General features: G+C 41.2%; 1 protein-coding gene, 4 non-coding genes and 1 pseudogene across 5 annotated transcripts; 3 read left to right on the top strand and 3 right to left on the bottom strand.

Annotated features, from left to right (window-relative positions):
* Positions 1-6,810: 6,810 nt before the first annotated feature.
* LOC140300892 (5S ribosomal RNA) lies at positions 6,811-6,929 on the bottom strand. Its single transcript, XR_011914876.1, has one exon. It is a non-coding gene; the product is annotated as a 5S ribosomal RNA (ribosomal RNA).
* A 2,267-nt stretch (positions 6,930-9,196) lies between these two features.
* LOC140300770 (5S ribosomal RNA) lies at positions 9,197-9,315 on the bottom strand. Its single transcript, XR_011914864.1, has one exon. It is a non-coding gene; the product is annotated as a 5S ribosomal RNA (ribosomal RNA).
* Positions 9,316-9,671: 356 nt separating this feature from the next.
* On the top strand, positions 9,672-9,777 carry LOC140296454 (5S ribosomal RNA; annotated as a pseudogene).
* A 1,813-nt stretch (positions 9,778-11,590) lies between these two features.
* On the bottom strand, positions 11,591-11,709 carry LOC140311557 (5S ribosomal RNA). Its single transcript, XR_011916909.1, has one exon. It is a non-coding gene; the product is annotated as a 5S ribosomal RNA (ribosomal RNA).
* Positions 11,710-15,823: 4,114 nt separating this feature from the next.
* Positions 15,824-15,895, top strand: trnad-guc (transfer RNA aspartic acid (anticodon GUC)). The gene has a single exon. It is a non-coding gene; the product is annotated as a tRNA-Asp (tRNA).
* Positions 15,896-16,421: 526 nt separating this feature from the next.
* Positions 16,422-17,309, top strand: LOC140296589 (uncharacterized). The gene has a single exon (XM_072379731.1). The coding sequence runs from the start codon at positions 16,422-16,424 to the stop codon at positions 17,307-17,309; it is 888 nt and encodes a 295-aa protein (XP_072235832.1).
* The last annotated feature ends 8 nt before the right edge of the window (positions 17,310-17,317 follow it).

The raw sequence follows: 17,317 nt of genomic DNA, 5'->3' as shown, positions 1-17,317 counted from the left end.
CTCCTGACTCCTATCAGCCATCATCTGCTTATTTCCTCCATCATGTCTCACTGAGGAGTTTTCTCACATTAGGTAGGGATCATGATGGAGGTCAGAATGGTAACTGACCATCTCACAGCCAGCCTGGGACTTGGAAGCATCCTGCTTTGGTATCAGGCAGACTGGTCATGTTGACTCTGAAGCAACAATCAGATGGAGGAGGGAACATGCTCATTAACATCACTGATGTTGGATAGAAAGAGAGCATTTTCTGTCCATCTGAGCACGAATAGGACTGAAACAGATGACCTGGCTGAACACTCCCTCTACAACATGTTCCTGCTTAAGTTTGAAGCTTTAAAAGTATTCTGACACCTCTGAAACTTGTTGTGTTTCACACAGCATGCCTTATTTATTTCATGATGACTGTGTTTGAGGAGATTAACAGAACCCGTAAACATCTTACTGTTTGATTGTGCTGAAAATGTCAAAGAATGACCCGAATTCATGGTCAGAAAAGTGTTGAATGTCTGCAGCTGGTTCAATAAAGCAGCTGAAGTCTCATCAATCAGCTTTGATGCATTGTACTGCAGGAAGACTGTACCTGCCTTTTTAGTTTTAAACAAAACTAAATGTTGTTTAGAGTAAAGATTTATGGGAATAAAGCAGAGGCTGGAAGCAGGAACTGGAATCTGACTGATATCTGATGGTTTACAAGTCAAAGTCCAGAGAAGAACAGAAGTTGTTCAGACCTGAAACTTTGCTTGGCCAAAGTTACAGGAGTGAATGGCAGCAGCAGTTGGGTCCAGAGTTTCTCACAAAGACAGAAAAGATCTAAAAGATCTAAAAGCTGATGTTGGAGGCTGATCTCCAGCAGAAGGTAACTGGAGATGGAGGCCAACCACTGCACACCAGGAACCAGTTCTGTGATTAAACCCTAACAAGGGGAGACCAAAGTATGGTTCACACGACCTCATCAACACTCATCACAGATGATTTTATCTTTAATTATGAATTCTTTGTCCCCCTTCAGGGGAATAAAGGCTGGAGTGGACATTTACACATCTGTCATGTTTGGATCATTAGCTCCAAACAATGCTCAGGTTATGCAGCTCCTTTTTAAAAGCTGCCTTTGGTCTTCATCAATGTTGACTTTTTATGTACCAAAATGTTTAATATGTATCTGTTTTAATTTGATCTTTAACAGATCCTCAGAAACATGAATGCCTACATGTTTCAGGATCCTTCAAAGTTTTCCTCAAGCTGTTATCTGACAGCAGCTCTGAGAGTTTATCACCTGTATGGCACACACAGGCCAGGAAGATGTTACAGGAATGTTCATTTCAGTCAGAGGACAGGGACACGTGAGAATCAGCGCTCACAGGAGATGCGTGTTAATCACTAAAAGTTGTGATTGTGACAGTAAAACAAATCTGAGGTTGGTCTCCAGCAAAGTTAGTGAAAAATATTGTTTCAGAGCTCAGCCCCGTGTTTATGTGCAGGATTTAACTCTAATTTACTCACTGTTAACACTTCAACTGCTTTACTTTATACATTGAGCACTTAAATGACTTTTCTATCTTCTTGTTAGTTTTTACTCATTTCAGTGTGTTATGTGGTGTGAGAAGGATGTGTTCAGATGAAGGTGCTTTTATGAGTCATTCTTTTCAGTTATCACAGACAACACCAGTGTTTATTTTCACAACATCCAGTCAGACTGCGTGAAGAAGGCGTGACAGTAGAGGTGAGAAACAACAGAAAGATTAACATTTAAATCAGCTGATGGTAAGAGAATCAAGGAGGTTGTTTACAGACAATATATCTGTGGGTGAACATCCAGCTTCTGTTTTCCAGGCAAGAAAGTTTCTGACCACCAGAACTTTGTTTTCAAGTCAATGCTGTTGTGTTTTGCAAGTTCATTCAAGTGTGTGATTCACATCTAGGACTACATGCCTGAATGCCCTTCAGTAGCCCTGCCAACCATCCTATCCACACAAGGGAAAAGTAACTCTCTTTTCAATGCGTGAGTTGTTTTTATTTCAGTGTGTGAAACCTGCAGTTTCCTCCAGCACAAAATCTGATACCCACAGATACTGTGGGTGTGGTACAGGGCTTTGGTTCTCTCATGCCGCTCTGTGGCAAATGCATCAGTGCGTTTGCCCTTAAGTGTGTCACACACTGCTTGTTTGCAGATCAAAGCTTCTGCCAGGTCTACAGTCTCTTTCTGAAGGAGGTTGCGGAGTCCTTCGGTTACAGACAGAAGTGACTGAAACATCAGAAGTGCATTGACTGCTGAGAACTTATGGAGCTTTTCTCTGAGACCAACAGCTCCAATGGCAGAAAGGCACTCTCCAAAAGACAATGTCTCAGGAACTGTAGATTGTGGCTGTTTCTGCTTGAACTAAGCTGCCAACAGCAGATATTATAGTCAAACATTAAAAATAGCTTCTATTAACTTCAGACAGAGAAAATAACCTGCGTCACAAAAAGATGGAAGTTTAGTTTCACTTTCAGCTTGAGTAAAACTAAACTCTGAAATATACATCCAACAAAGAGTTTAAGAGCAATTAAAAACCAGTGTTTACTTAAAGCTTTATATAAATTTATAAAAATAATTCTATCAAAATAATACCAAGAAAACTGAGCTTTTCTTGATAAGTTCAGGAAACTTTAGTGATATTAAGTAACTTCCCTCAAACACATCGATCAACATGTCTTCTACTGAAGTTACTAAGATAAAGTCTAATATTATATTTAAAGTAACCTTTATTCAACCAGGAAGTCTCACTGAGATCAGAGAGCTAATGCAAGAGTCCAGATCATCATCTGATCTGAGGAATCTTATATCTCTGTGATTTTAAACTGGATGAAGAAGGAATTACTGAAGATAATCTACACTGTCAACACATTTGCCAAGAATCCTTCTTCCAGCCGACAGCTTCAAACAGTTAAACACAGTGATGGGTGAGAACTAACTTCCTGCTCTGAATCTGCTCTGTGAGCAGAGTTCACTTTCATCCATGTCATTAGTTTCTGACTCTTCTTGTCACAGACGCCACGCTCAGTCTCTTCTTCTCTGTCTAGTTATTTTGTTGTGACGTCTGTCACCGGCCGATGGAAACACCACCCATTACTGTCCCATCCATGTAGGCTGAAAGCAGTCCTAATGTTGGGAAGGCTCACAGTGATGGATAAGAATAAGTCGCTGATAATCACCAGAAAATATATCAAAACCACGGTTTAAACTGGGATTTGTACTGTGCAGGAGCTCTGTAGTTTTAGTGCTGCTACAGATGCAACAGATGTGTGCACAGAGACTAAAAACATCTGTCATCATGTGACAAACTGTGAACACATCAAGGTGACATCTCTCAGGTCTGCACAGCAATCAGAGTCATCCTGGATCCAGCTGTCTGTGTAAAACTGATACTGATAAAATGTTAGAAGTCTCCTGTGTGTCTGTATCAGCTCCAGCAGCGGTGCTGTAATGGTGATGATGGGATGAGACATGAATACCACAGTTTTTCATATTTACAGTTAACTGGAGTTGATTTATCTATTGTCAGGAACCAAAATAAAACTAAATTGTAAAAAGCTCAGGCTGAAATTATGACTTCTGTGTTGTTCGGGTCGGTTTCGTCCCAGTTACAAAAATAAGATTAGAAAGCAATAATTAGAGCCACAGATGACATCATCAGGGCACTGTCAGCCAACACACTGACAGCCAGCTCCTCTCCTCATCATGTGAGCTTTAGGGGATTCTCAGTTTGCCTTGTTATCCAGTTTACCTGCACAGAAACAGAACAAGCAAAGACGGGCATGTCCACACATGTGAGCTGAGTTCAGTGTGGAGTTGGTGACCTGCAGAGTGCACATCTCCAATGTGCAGCATGCCAAAAGGAAAAGAAGATTCTCAGTGAGAGAAGTTCTGCATCATATTTCTGGTGAAAATGAGGGAGAGGACACAGAGCAGCATGGAGATACGGATGAGCAGGTTTCTGAGGAGGAAGACAAAGTGGAATATCATCCAGAAGACACTCATCTGATGAGGAGGTCACCGGTGCTGAAGCTGCTCCTGCTGAAAGACTCAAGTCCAAAAATGGTAAGATGTGTTGGAGCTCAGTACCTCATGATGTACATGATGGCAGGGCAGCTGCTGCAGATGTCCTCAAAATGACTCCTGGAATCACAGGGTTTGCTGTGACCAGAATCAGTGACATCAACACATGTTTTGAGCCATTTATGCCATTAAAAAGAGTCAAACCTTGAAGGAACAAAAGTCCATGGCAACATGTGGAAAGACACTGATGAGGAACACCTGGATGCTTCTTCTTTTTGCTGGAGTGCACAGATCCTGCAATGAGGCCACTGATCGTCTCTGGGACGCATCGACAGGAAGAAATATTTTCGAGCAATAATGTCACTTCAGACCTTTCAAATGATATCAAGAGAACAACAGAGACACCAGAGAAAGATCTGACCAGCCTGCTCTCATCAGGGCTGTCTGGGACAGATGGGTGCAGCTGATTCCACTGTCTAATGTCTTGTTTAATGTCCAATTGTTTTCTCCTCATACATTTTTTTGAACGGGGAAACATCTGAAAAACCTTTTAAATCATTATGTTGAGAATTCCAAAGTTTGACTCCAGCAGCTGAGATACACATTTGTTTTAAATTGGTTAAATTGGTTGTCCCAGTAGAGGGCCTGTGTAGAAATCCCTCCGTTAGCTCTCCTATAGCCGCAAGTAGCTACATAACAGCACCTATGAACTAATAGAGCTATAGTACACGTTCGTTCATTAATTTTTCTTAAAGTATTGGTGAAATTAAGACAGATAATGTCTTATTTAGAGGCTGCATCGTCCCATTAACTCCATTATATGGATATACGCTGATCGCGAGTTTTCTAAATAGCTCCCGAAGGACGCCGACTTTCGCCAAACTGTTCTGTGAGTAGATGAAACGTATTTCATGCCAGAAATAAGGTCCAGGTTTAAAAATACCAGAGTTCCCCATTAAAGCAACTCCTCTCACACCAAAGCTATTTAACTCTGAAAGTTATATTGAATGATCAATAGTGTGAAAAGCTTTCTTCAGCTCAATGAATGGTTCATATGGTAAACTTCTTTCTGTCTGTTGCAGTTGGGATTTCTTCTGTCACCTTCATTATTGCTGCAGCTGTAGACCTATTTGAACCAAACCCATATTGACTCTCATTCAATAAGCTGTTGTTTTCAATAAAACTATCTATTTTCTGAACAAACTGTGAAAGTATTGATATCGGTTAAAGCTGTTAAAGCTATGTCTGTCTGATGTCTTTAGTTGAAACATGTGATCACCTCATGACACATCAGGAAGTTGATCAGCTTCAGCTGCTGCTGATTTGTTGGCAGACGCCTCAGTTTCTCTTTGGCTCAGTTTGCTGGTTCCTGGATTTCCTGGATCTGTTGACATGTCCCAGGTACTTGTTGTGTTTGATCCTCATACATTTAACTTTGTCCTGAGAAAGGATGAGTTCCAAAAAGGGAAACAGGGACTGCTTTTGCATTTGACACAGCCTATATCATGCCAATGTTCATTTGGGGCTGCAGTTTTTGCTTTAGTTTCAGACTTGTTATTAGGCTGGAATGTTGAGGAGTTTCTGTGACAGATAGGCTCCAGTCCCCCTGAAACCATGAATTAAAGAAAGTGGAAGGATGGAAAGTTTTGGGGACATTTATTCATTCATTCCACTTCAGCATTTCTGTTTCAGGGAAGATTCCAACTTTAATGACATTTTTTTTGTTTATCAGATTTAATGTGAAGTTATCCTGAAGAAAATTAATATGACCACTTACAAAACAATAATGGACTTTTAAATCAGTTTTTCAAAGAGGTAAGTTATGGTTGAAATTTCTTATGGGTTTGATTTAGATTCAGTTTGACGGTCAGTTCACCCCCAGACAGTGCAACTTACCCCCTGACCCGGATCAGCTTAGCCCTAACCTGGGGCAAACAGGAAGCCTTTAGCTTATAATTCACTTATAAAAGCTGATTATGAACTTCTTTCAATTTGATTAGTGTTGATTTTGAGTCAGGTGACAGTGGTGTAGATCCTTTACAAGCACTGATGCCACACTGAGAAATATTCAACTCCCAGTAAAAGTTCTGCATCTAAAACCTCACTCAGGCAAAAGAATCAAAGTGTCATCAGCAACATTTACTAACACTTCCACCAGTAAAAGTATTTATTCTGCAGAGCAGCTCTCAGTGTTTGCTGTTAGATATAAAGTTGCCTGTTTGACAGTTTAAAGTGGCTGCACGTGCACTTTTTCTATCTGGCCTCAGTAAATCTCTGTAATTTATTCATTTGTGTTTGGAAAACATTAGAAACTTTATTTCTGAGCCCACATCAGTGGGTTCTGGTTGTTAACACATAGATGAGGAGACAGTTCAGTGTGTGAGGATAAAAGCAGAGGAGAACCTGGGACACCTGAGCAGATCTGGGATCAGCACCTTGGATATCAGCAGGGATTCTTAGGAAGGAAGGAAATGGGATGAATCTGCAGACTGCAGGAAGATCTGTTAACAGTCTGCAGACTAACGTGAGACAATAATATCTGTGTGTGTTTGGTATCCAGAAGAATTGAGACAGATGAAGTCACTGTGAGCTGAGCAGTGCTGGAAGATGATATGACAGAGTGACCTAAATGAGTTTTATGTGTGCGCTCATTTCCAGTCTTTGACAAAGATTGAAAAGTGAATTTATTTGACCGATTTCCTTCCTGATGTGAAGTATGTCATGAAGCTGTCCGTGTTGAGTGAGCAGCAGCGCCTCCTGCAGGTGTAAAAAGCTTACAGCACCTGGTATTCCCAGGCGGTCTCCCATCCAAGTACTAACCAGGCCCGACCCTGCTTAGCTTCCGAGATCGGACGAGATCGGGCGTGTTCAGGGTGGTATGGCCGTAAGCGAGAGAATTAGTGACAAATCAGCTTTTTATAGATGCGGAAACAACATCTATCACTGTGTTCTGACTTCTAGAATATAATGTAACTGTTTAAAAATGAGCAATTTGTGATGATTTCATCTAACTAAGCAGCCTCGGTCTCTCTGTGTGACGCTGAACACAAAACTACACACAGGGAACAGAAGAGGTCGACAGACACAAAGTTATCTGAGAGTCTCACTTTCAGCTGCAGAGAACCAACACGAGAGATTAGAACATGTGTAGGATCAGCATCAGCCTCTCAAGCCAATTAGGTGAAAAACTAAAAGAAACATATGGTTCAAGCAGCTATATAATAGAAATTTGTTACGGTGACTTTTGCTTACGGCCACACCACCCTGAACATCCCGATCTCGAAAGCTAAGCAGGGGGCCTGGTTAGTATTTGGATGGGAGACCGCCTGGGAATACCAGGTGCTGTAAGCTTTTTCTCTACAACCTGCAGGGGGCGCTGACACACTTCACATCCACAATCAAATCAATTCACCAGAAAGCTTCTTTTTTTAAACAAATTCTCCAGAAACTGGAAGTGATCAATGCTGGATCATCACTGGAATCACACAGTCTTAAAGTGGAGCTTCTTCTTCTTATGTTTCTATGCAGCTGAACACTCACATCATGATGATGACTGACGTGTGTAGAAATCCTGCTCTTCAGCACATTTAATTTCACATCCAACAAGGTTTAAAGTTCCCATTTTTCAGCTTTGATGCTGCTTCCACATCTCTTATTGTCTTTAATGCAGCTTCAGCTGTTATTTGATGTCTTTTGTTGAAACATGTGATCACCTCATGACACATCAGGAAGTTGATCAGCTTCAGCTGCTGCTGATTTGTTGGCAGACGCCTCAGTTTCTCTTTGGCTCTCAGTTTGCTGGTTCCTGGATTTCCTGGATCTGTTGACATGTCCCAGGTACTTGTTGTGTTTGATCCTCATACATTTAACTTTGTCCTTAGAAAGGATGAGTTCCAAAAAGGGAAACAGGGACTGCTTTTGCATTTGACACAGCCTATATCATGCCAATGTTCATTTGGGGCTGCAGTTTTTGCTTTAGTTTCAGACTTGTTATTAGACTGGAATGTTGAGGAGTTTCTGTGACAGATAGGCTCCAGTCCCCCTGAAACCATGATTTAAAGAAAGTGGAAGGATGGAAAGTTTTGGGGACATTTATTCATTCATTCCACTTCAGCATTTCTGTTTCAGGGAAGATTCCAACTTTAATGACATTTTTTTTTATCAGATTTAATGTGAAGTTATCCTGAAGAAAATGAATATGACCACTTACAAAACAATAATGGACTTTTAAATCAGTTTTTCAAAGAGGTAAGTTATGGTTGAAATTTCTTATGGCTTTGATTTAGATTCAGTTTGATGGTCAGTTCACCCCCAGACGGTGCAACTTAACCCCTGACCCGGATCAGCTTAGCCCTAACCTGGGGCAAACAGGAAGCCTTGCGCTTATAATTCACTTATAAAAGGTGACAGTGGTGTAGATCCTTTACAAGCACTGATGCCACACTGAGAAATATTCAACTCCCAGTAAAAGTTCTGCATCTAAAACCTCACTCAGGTAAAAGAATCAAAGTGTCATCAGCAACATTTACTAACACTTCCACCAGTAAAAGTATTTATTCTGCAGAGCAGCTCTCAGTGTTTGCTGTTAGATATAAAGTTGCCTGTTTGACAGTTTAAAGTGGCTGCACGTGCACTTTTTCTATCTGGCCTCAGCAAATCTCTGTAATTTATTCATTTGTGTTTGGAAAACATTGGAAACTTTATTTCTGAGCCCACATCAGTGGGTTCTGGTTGTTAACACATAGATGAGGAGACAGTTCAGTGTGTGAGGATAAAAGCAGAGGAGAACCTGGGACATCTGAGCAGATCTGGGATCAGCACCTTGGATATCAGCAGGGATTCTTAGGAAGGAAGGAAATGGGATGAATCTGCAGACTGCAGGAAGATCTGTTAACAGTCTGCAGACTAACGTGAGACAATAATATTTGTGTGTGTTTGGTATCCAGAAGAATTGAGACAGATGAAGTCACTGTGAGCTGAGCAGTGCTGGAAGATGATATGACAGAGTGACCTAAATGAGGTTTATGTGTGCGCTCATTTCCAGTCTTTGACAAAGATTGAAAAGTGAATTTATTTGACCGATTTCCTTCCTGATGTGAAGTATGTCATGAAGCTGTCCGTGTTGAGTGAGCAGCAGCGCCTCCTGCAGGTGTAAAAAGCTTACAGCACCTGGTATTCCCAGGCGGTCTCCCATCCAAGTACTAACCAGGCCCGACCCTGCTTAGCTTCCGAGATCGGACGAGATCGGGCGTGTTCAGGGTGGTATGGCCGTAAGCGAGAGAATCAGTCACAAATTAGCTTTTTATAGATGCTGAAACAACATCTATTACTGTGTTCTGACTTCTAAAATATAATGTAACTGTTTAAAAATGAGCAATTTGTGATGATTTCATCTAACTAAGCAGCCTCGGTCTCTCTGTGTGACGCTGAACACAAAACTACACACAGGGAACAGAAGAGGTCGACAGACACTAAGTTATCTGAGAGTCTCACTTTCAGCTGCAGAGAACCAACACGAGAGAGAAGAACATGTGCAGGATCAGCATCAGCCTCTCAAGCCAATTAGGTGAAAAACTAAAAGAAACATATGGTTCAAGCAGCTATATAATAGATATTTGTTACGGTGACTTTTGCTTACGGCCACACCACCCTGAACACGCCCGATCTCGAAAGCTAAGCAGGGGGCCTGGTTAGTATTTGGATGGGAGACCGCCTGGGAATACCAGGTGCTGTAAGCTTTTTCTCTTCTCTCTACAACCTGCAGGGGGCGCTGACACACTTCACATCCACAATCAAATCAATTCACCAGAAAGCTTCTTTTTTTAAACAAATTCTCCAGAAACTGGAAGTGATCAATGCTGGATCATCTCTGGAATCACACAGTCTTAAAGTGGAGCTTCTTCTTCTTATGTTTCTATGCAGCTGAACACTCACATCATGATGATGACTGACGTGTGTAGAAATCCTGCTCTTCAGCACATTTAATTTCTCATCCAACGAGGTTTAAAGTTCCCATTTTTCAGCTTTGATGCTGCTTCCACATCTCTTATTGTCTTTAATGCAGCTTCAGCTGTTATTTGATGTCTTTTGTTGAAACATGTGATCACCTCATGACACATCAGGAAGTTGATCAGCTTCAGCTGCTGCTGATTTGTTGGCAGACGCCTCAGTTTCTCTTTGGCTCTCAGTTTGCTGGTTCCTGGATTTCCTGGATCTGTTGACATGTCCCAGGTACTTGTTGTGTTTGATCCTCATACATTTAACTTTGTCCTTAGAAAGGATGAGTTCCAAAAAGGGAAACAGGGACTGCTTTTGCATTTGACACAGCCTATATCATGCCAATGTTCATTTGGGGCTGCAGTTTTTGCTTTAGTTTCAGACTTGTTATTAGACTGGAATGTTGAGGAGTGTCTGTGACAGATAGGCTCCAGTCCCCCTGAAACCATGATTTAAAGAAAGTGGAAGGATGGAAAGTTTTGGGGACATTTATTCATTCATTCCACTTCAGCATTTCTGTTTCAGGGAAGATTCCAACTTTAATGACATTTTTTTTTATCAGATTTAATGTGAAGTTATCCTGAAGAAAATTAATGTGACCACTTACAAAACAATAATGGACTTTTAAATCAGTTTTTCAAAGAGGTAAGTTATGGTTGAAATTTCTTATGGCTTTGATTTAGATTCAGTTTGATGGTCAGTTCACCCCCAGACGGTGCAACTTAACCCCTGACCCGGATCAGCTTAGCCCTAACCTGGGGCAAACAGGAAGCCTTGCGCTTATAATTCACTTATAAAAGGTGACAGTGGTGTAGATCCTTTACAAGCACTGATGCCACACTGAGAAATATTCAACTCCCAGTAAAAGTTCTGCATCTAAAACCTCACTCAGGTAAAAGAATCAAAGTGTCATCAGCAACATTTACTAACACTTCCACCAGTAAAAGTATTTATTCTGCAGAGCAGCTCTCAGTGTTTGCTGTTAGATATAAAGTTGCCTGTTTGACAGTTTAAAGTGGCTGCACGTGCACTTTTTCTATCTGGCCTCAGCAAATCTCTGTAATTTATTCATTTGTGTTTGGAAAACATTGGAAACTTTATTTCTGAGCCCACATCAGTGGGTTCTGGTTGTTAACACATAGATGAGGAGACAGTTCAGTGTGTGAGGATAAAAGCAGAGGAGAACCTGGGACATCTGAGCAGATCTGGGATCAGCACCTTGGATATCAGCAGGGATTCTTAGGAAGGAAGGAAATGGGATGAATCTGCAGACTGCAGGAAGATCTGTTAACAGTCTGCAGACTAATGTGAGACAATAATATTTGTGTGTGTTTGGTATCCAGAAGAATTGAGACAGATGAAGTCACTGTGAGCTGAGCAGTGCTGGAAGATGATATGACAGAGTGACCTAAATGAGGTTTGTGTGTGCGCTCATTTCCAGTCTTTGACAAAGATTGAAAAGTGAATTTATTTGAGTGATTTCCTTCCTGATGTGAAGTATGTCATGAAGCTGTCCGTGTTGAGTGAGCAGCAGCGCCTCCTGCAGGTGTAAAAAGCTTACAGCACCTGGTATTCCCAGGCGGTCTCCCATCCAAGTACTAACCAGGCCCGACCCTGCTTAGCTTCCGAGATCAGACGAGATCGGGCGTGTTCAGGGTGGTATGGCCGTAAGCGAGAGAATCAGTCACAAATCAGCTTTTTATAGATGCTGAAACAACATCTATTACTGTGTTCTGACTTCTAGAATATAATGTAACTGTTTAAAAATGAGCAATTTGTGATGATTTCATCTAACTAAGCAGCCTCGGTCTCTCTGTGTGACGCTGAACACAAAACTACACACAGGGAACAGAAGAGGTCGACACACACAAAGTTATCTGAGAGTCTCACTTTCAGCTGCAGAGAACCAACACGAGAGAGAAGAACATGTGCAGGATCAGCATCAGCCTCTCAAGCCAATTAGGTGAAAAAATAAAAGGAATATATGGTTCCTGCAGCTATATAATATATATTTGTTACAGTGACTCAAACAGGCCTAACGTTGGCCTGTTCGGGCCATGGTTAAAGCGAGTTTGGGCGGTTTCCCACCATAGTCCTGTGATTTTCTTAAAACCTTTTTACAGTTCCAAAGCCTAATTACTTTGAAAGTCCCACATTTGAAATGTTGTAGCACGAGTTTTCCGTTTTCACCAAGTTGACAGGATGGCATTTTGGCCGGACTTTCAAATTTGCAACGTGGAAATAACGTTTTTTTCAGTGAACGCAGCATTAATGTGTCTGACGCAGAGAGGAGGATAAATGAAGTTCATAATGCACTGGCGCTGTCTTTCCTTGGAGAAATGGTGAAGTTTTTTTTTACTTTGAATACAGTGTGGGTGAAGGAAAAATATGTCACGCGAATGAAAGCAACAGTTGTTTATGAGTACATTAAACGTCAGGGCTGCAGCCATAGTTAAATTTCCATGGAGCAGGGGAGTCGTTTGCTCCGTGTTCATTTGACTCAGTCTGAGTCTGCAGAGAAGCTGCGGCTGCGCACCGGTCTGTAGCCCCACAGAGTGCAGGGATGAACGGCTCCTCTCCTGGTCCTTCTCCCTCTATGATAAACTGTAAGTCACGTATAATGGGCCTGTGACCAAAATGAGTGAGAAATCTGCTCATTCTTTATTTTGAAAGGATAAACCCCTCTTAATCTCCAGGTTTACTGCAGGACCAAACATGTGTTTCAGTGTCAGATGTTGGGAATTTGTTTGACTTGTGTAAATCGCTCAGGAAGCATGACAATAGCCAACCAGCTGGGAAATGCTTGCTATCCAAATCTTGCATCCTTCTCTGGGTTCCCTTGTTCATGTTGTAACTTCTCTTCATTTGAAGGTGACTCAAATATAAACACAGATTATCCCAACATTTCACACACATGGACTTTAAGAAAATGTGTTCATTGTCAGAGCTTCTTGTGCCATGATAGTTAATTGTTAATGTCATTTTTTCAGTTCCCTCAAGTACTTAAAACACAGTCGGACTTTGGTCACTTTTTGGGGTCTAAGTTGTTTTCCAATGTGCAATTTTACTGTCAAAAGTATTTTTAAACCTCTGATTTTCTTAAAAAAGAAATCTGTCACGATTCAAGTTTTGATTCTTGTCTTGTCTCGTCATTTCCTGTTTTATTTTGAAATCACTAACGTCCCTCTCCTTTCAGGTACCTTGCCCTTCCTCCTGTGTCTGCGTCTGATTGTCTTCCCTGATTCTGTGTTGAGTTTAGAACAAAGATTCTCTTAATGTCTGAGAAATACCCTGTAGAACAGAAAGCTCAGTCTGTACATACATTTACATTTTGTTTCCCTGCAGCTCAGCTGAGACCATTCAGTTGATGTCAGCTGCAGTTAGTTTGCTGCACATGTGACAAACTGTGATATCAGAGAGGAATCACTGAGCTGCAATCAGCCAAGATGAATTTACTTAATGAGCAGAACTTATGATGATGAATGAAACAGAGCTGGCTCATATTTTCTGATACTTTCTTGGAGCAAAATGACAAACTGAGCCCATTTCATTCTTCTAAGCTGCTGTAAATGTGCTGCAGTAACAAACCTGTTGTGAACTCACATCTTTTTTTGTTTTATTTCCACCAAGAGAGCAGAAATACGCCTTTCAGAGACCCCCAGGTGGTATTACATGGCCTCTGTCTTTTCAGGGTAAAACAGAATAAATGTTAAACAGGCTTCTCAAGCCCAAGTCTGCGTTTTGACATGGTGAAAAACGTGAACAGGACATCAGACTGTTTCTGGATGACAGCAGAGGAAACAAAGGGACAAAAAGCGACAATCTGACTGTCTACACAACACAAATATGACGTATTATTTAAGCATATCCGTCAGAGCGTTGGGTCTGTTGAAGTGTGCTGCTTTTATATACAGGTAAAGATCTCCAGAACCAAGTCTGAGAACTAAACTCACGTCTCCATCAAATGAAACTGACGTCTCAGAAACAAATTCTGACAATTATTTTAATCACATATGAATCAAACCAGTTGATGGAAATCAAATACGTTTGAAGCTCAAAGAAGAGTCCTGTCTTTCTATCTCCTTTTTTGTCATTTTTTACATCTTATTATTCATTTAATTTGATCTTGTTTATTTTTCTCTCTTTGAAACATGTATTATATTATTAATGTATAAATGCATGCATGTGTGTAGTCATGTGTGTTTGTAAATATTATTTCCATACACTTTCTACTGTTGTTGTGGTTAAAGAACAAATAAAATACAGAATGAATATAATCAGTATTCACACTTTATGTTACTATGTTTATTTCTATTTCCACCACAAATGTACATTTGATTTATTGTGGTTATTAAACCATTTTTATTCCCTCAAAGCCATCATAATCTGCTGTTATTATTTACTGCTATTGTCCAAGTGTTAAAGATTTCTTATCTATCCAGTTTAGCTTTTACTGCCCTGTCCACAGCTGACAGGTGTGGACCCACATTTGTCCTATTCTTCCATTCTTCCTGCAAACACATCTTAAGGTGTGCAACAGCACGGGGTGGTGGTTGTTTCAAAGTTCTCCAACCTTCTCTGTTGGGCAAGGACTGCAGGCAGGCCAGTCCAGTGCACGCCCAGTTTGTGCAAGAAAAGCACAGCAGTTACAGACGAGGCAGCTTTATTTAAAAAAAACAGTGAGTGCTGTGTCATCAGGAAGTAGATCTCCTCTCTGAAATGCTGAACCAATTCTCTGAAAGTTGTTTCACCTCAATCTAAAAAGGTGTCGGGCCTAAGCAGCACCTTCAGAAGCTGTGGTACTCTGTAACTGACTCATGTGTTTCCATGAACCCAGATACTGTCAACCCTCCTGCCCTGTTAGCAACTCAACTGCAAGTAGAAACAAAAGAGGCAAAGGAAACGACAGTAAAAATCTAACTGCAGGAGCAGCAACCCTCCCTGACATTCGTGCCTTATCCACCTTTTAAAGGTGCAGATAACTGCAGAGGCATGTGAGGATTCCTGCAGGAACCACCAGGGACAAGAAAGTGAAAAACAGAAATAAAAGATCAATTTAAAAGCAAAACTCATGAGCAGGTAGCAGACCAGAGATATGATCCAGCATTCGTTGCACCACTGATAACACATCAAGACAGTAGTGTTGCTCTCTCACTATTTATGTCTCCCTGAAGCAAAATGTCTGACTTCTTGCATCACGCATCTCTCCACACAAGCAAGAGTTTAACAGAAACTTGCCCATCTGGAGTGAATAAACTGAGGACCTGCTGATAACCATGATTCAGAGAGACGAGCTCTTTATGACATCACTGAAAAACACAACGCCAACTAAGCTGTAAAAGCAGAGCTCTGGCAGCAGGTTGGGGAGACACTTATATCAGGTATGGATCTCTATGTTCCTCTGAGCTGTACAGAAGCACTCAGCTATGGAATACTTTAAGACACAAAGCTTAAAAGTCCAACAAAATCAAAGATATACAAGTGATATGATACTGTTAACTCATAGCTGTTCATGGCTGAATAACAGCTTTGTTTGGTACTTTTTAATTTATTTAATTATTTTTTAATTAATAATATGCTGAATTTATAACACATAACCTCTGTTTGCACTTTATAAATGTGACTTTGCTCACAGCTTGACTTTGTCTGTCAGCGAAAGAGATGAAGAACAGATGGGATTCCCTGCGGAGGCAGTACACTAGATATAAGCAATGGTCTCCCCCAAAAATGATTAATTTTCGAATTTCTGACGGGCCGTGAAAGCATCATCACAGTGAAGACGTCATCTCCTCGTTAGTATAGTGGTGAGTATCCCCGCCTGTCACGCGGGAGACCGGGGTTCGATTCCCCGACGGGGAGAAGAAATTATTTTTATTTTTACAACTAAATGATTATGTCTGGAAATATTTGCTCTCCTTTGCTGATGCCTGACAAAACGTAAACATCATTCCATAATTATGCATCATGTTTGAGAGAGTTCAGAATCACAGGAACAGCTTGAGAAAGTAACTGGATTTCTGGACATGATATTTCTGGACATTCTACATCTTTTATTGGGTTGAATGAAAATATTTTTATCGCTATTCTCAACTTCTTGTGATTGTTGTAGGTAAAATGACCTGAAAATGTGCTTTTTCAATAATGGGGTCCCAACGGCTTTGCTTTGCGGTAAGACGTATTGCATCACTTCCCGTTGCTTTGTGTGTGCACTGTGACAGTTCTCGCTCTTCTTGAACTACTAATAATCACCTTATTTCTCCCTATAATTTACACATCTTGCATAGTTAACTCTATCCCATACTTGTTATATTCTAACGCTCACTCTTACAGATCTTTAGTTTTTATTTTTCACTTTTTAGCGGTGTGTCTGGTTCTCTAGCTTAGCATGGCTACCAGTTCTCTTCCTCTATCTCCTGCTTTCACCTGCTCCGTGTGTCAGATGTTTAGTTACTCCTCTGCCTCCTTTAGTGGTAATGGTACATGTAACAAATGTAGTCTTTTTGTAGTTTTGGAGGCAAGGTTATCTGAATTGGAAGCTCGGCTCTGCACTGTTGAAAACCACCCGATAGCGAGCCAGGCCCCTTTAGTCAGTGCGGAGCCACCTAGCGTAGCTAGCTCTGTTAGTCGTCCCCGAGCAGATCCCGAGCAGCCGGGACTTAAGAGTGGCTGGGTGACTGTCAGGAAGAGGAGTCATAGTCCTAAAGTCAAGCCCGTGGTTCACCATCAACCTGTCCACGTTTCAAATAGATTTTCTCCACTCAGCGACACACCCGCTGAGGACAAAACCCTGGTAATTGGCAGCTCTATAGTCAGAAACGTGGCATTAGAGACACCAGCGACCATAGTCAAATGCATTCCAGGGGCCAGAGCGGGCGACATAGAATCCTATTTAAAACTGCTGGCTAAGGATAAGCGTAAATACGGTAAAATAGTTATTCACGTCGGCGGTAATGACACCCGGTTACGCCAATCGGAGGTCACTAAAATTAATGTTGCATCGGTGTGTAATTTTGCCAAAACAATGTCGGACTCCGTAGTTTTCTCTGGACCCCTGCCAAATCTGACCAGCGATGACATGTTTTGCCGCATGTCTTCATTCAATCGCTGGCTGTCTAGATGGTGTCCAGCAAACAACGTGGGCTACATAGATAATTGGCAATCTTTCTGGAGAAAACCTGGTCTGATGAGGAGAGACGGCATCCATCCCACTTTGGAAGGAGCGGCTCTCATTTCTAGAAATATGGACGAATTTATTAATCATCCAAAAACATGACATCCCAG

This window comes from Leuresthes tenuis, unplaced genomic scaffold (genome assembly GCF_036924035.1).
Source record: "Leuresthes tenuis unplaced genomic scaffold, fLeuTen1.0.hap1 SCAF_1, whole genome shotgun sequence".
Lineage (NCBI taxonomy): Eukaryota > Metazoa > Chordata > Actinopteri > Atheriniformes > Atherinopsidae > Leuresthes > Leuresthes tenuis.
Note: the sequence above shows the minus strand (reverse complement) of the source record. Positions and strands in the feature narration are given on the sequence as shown.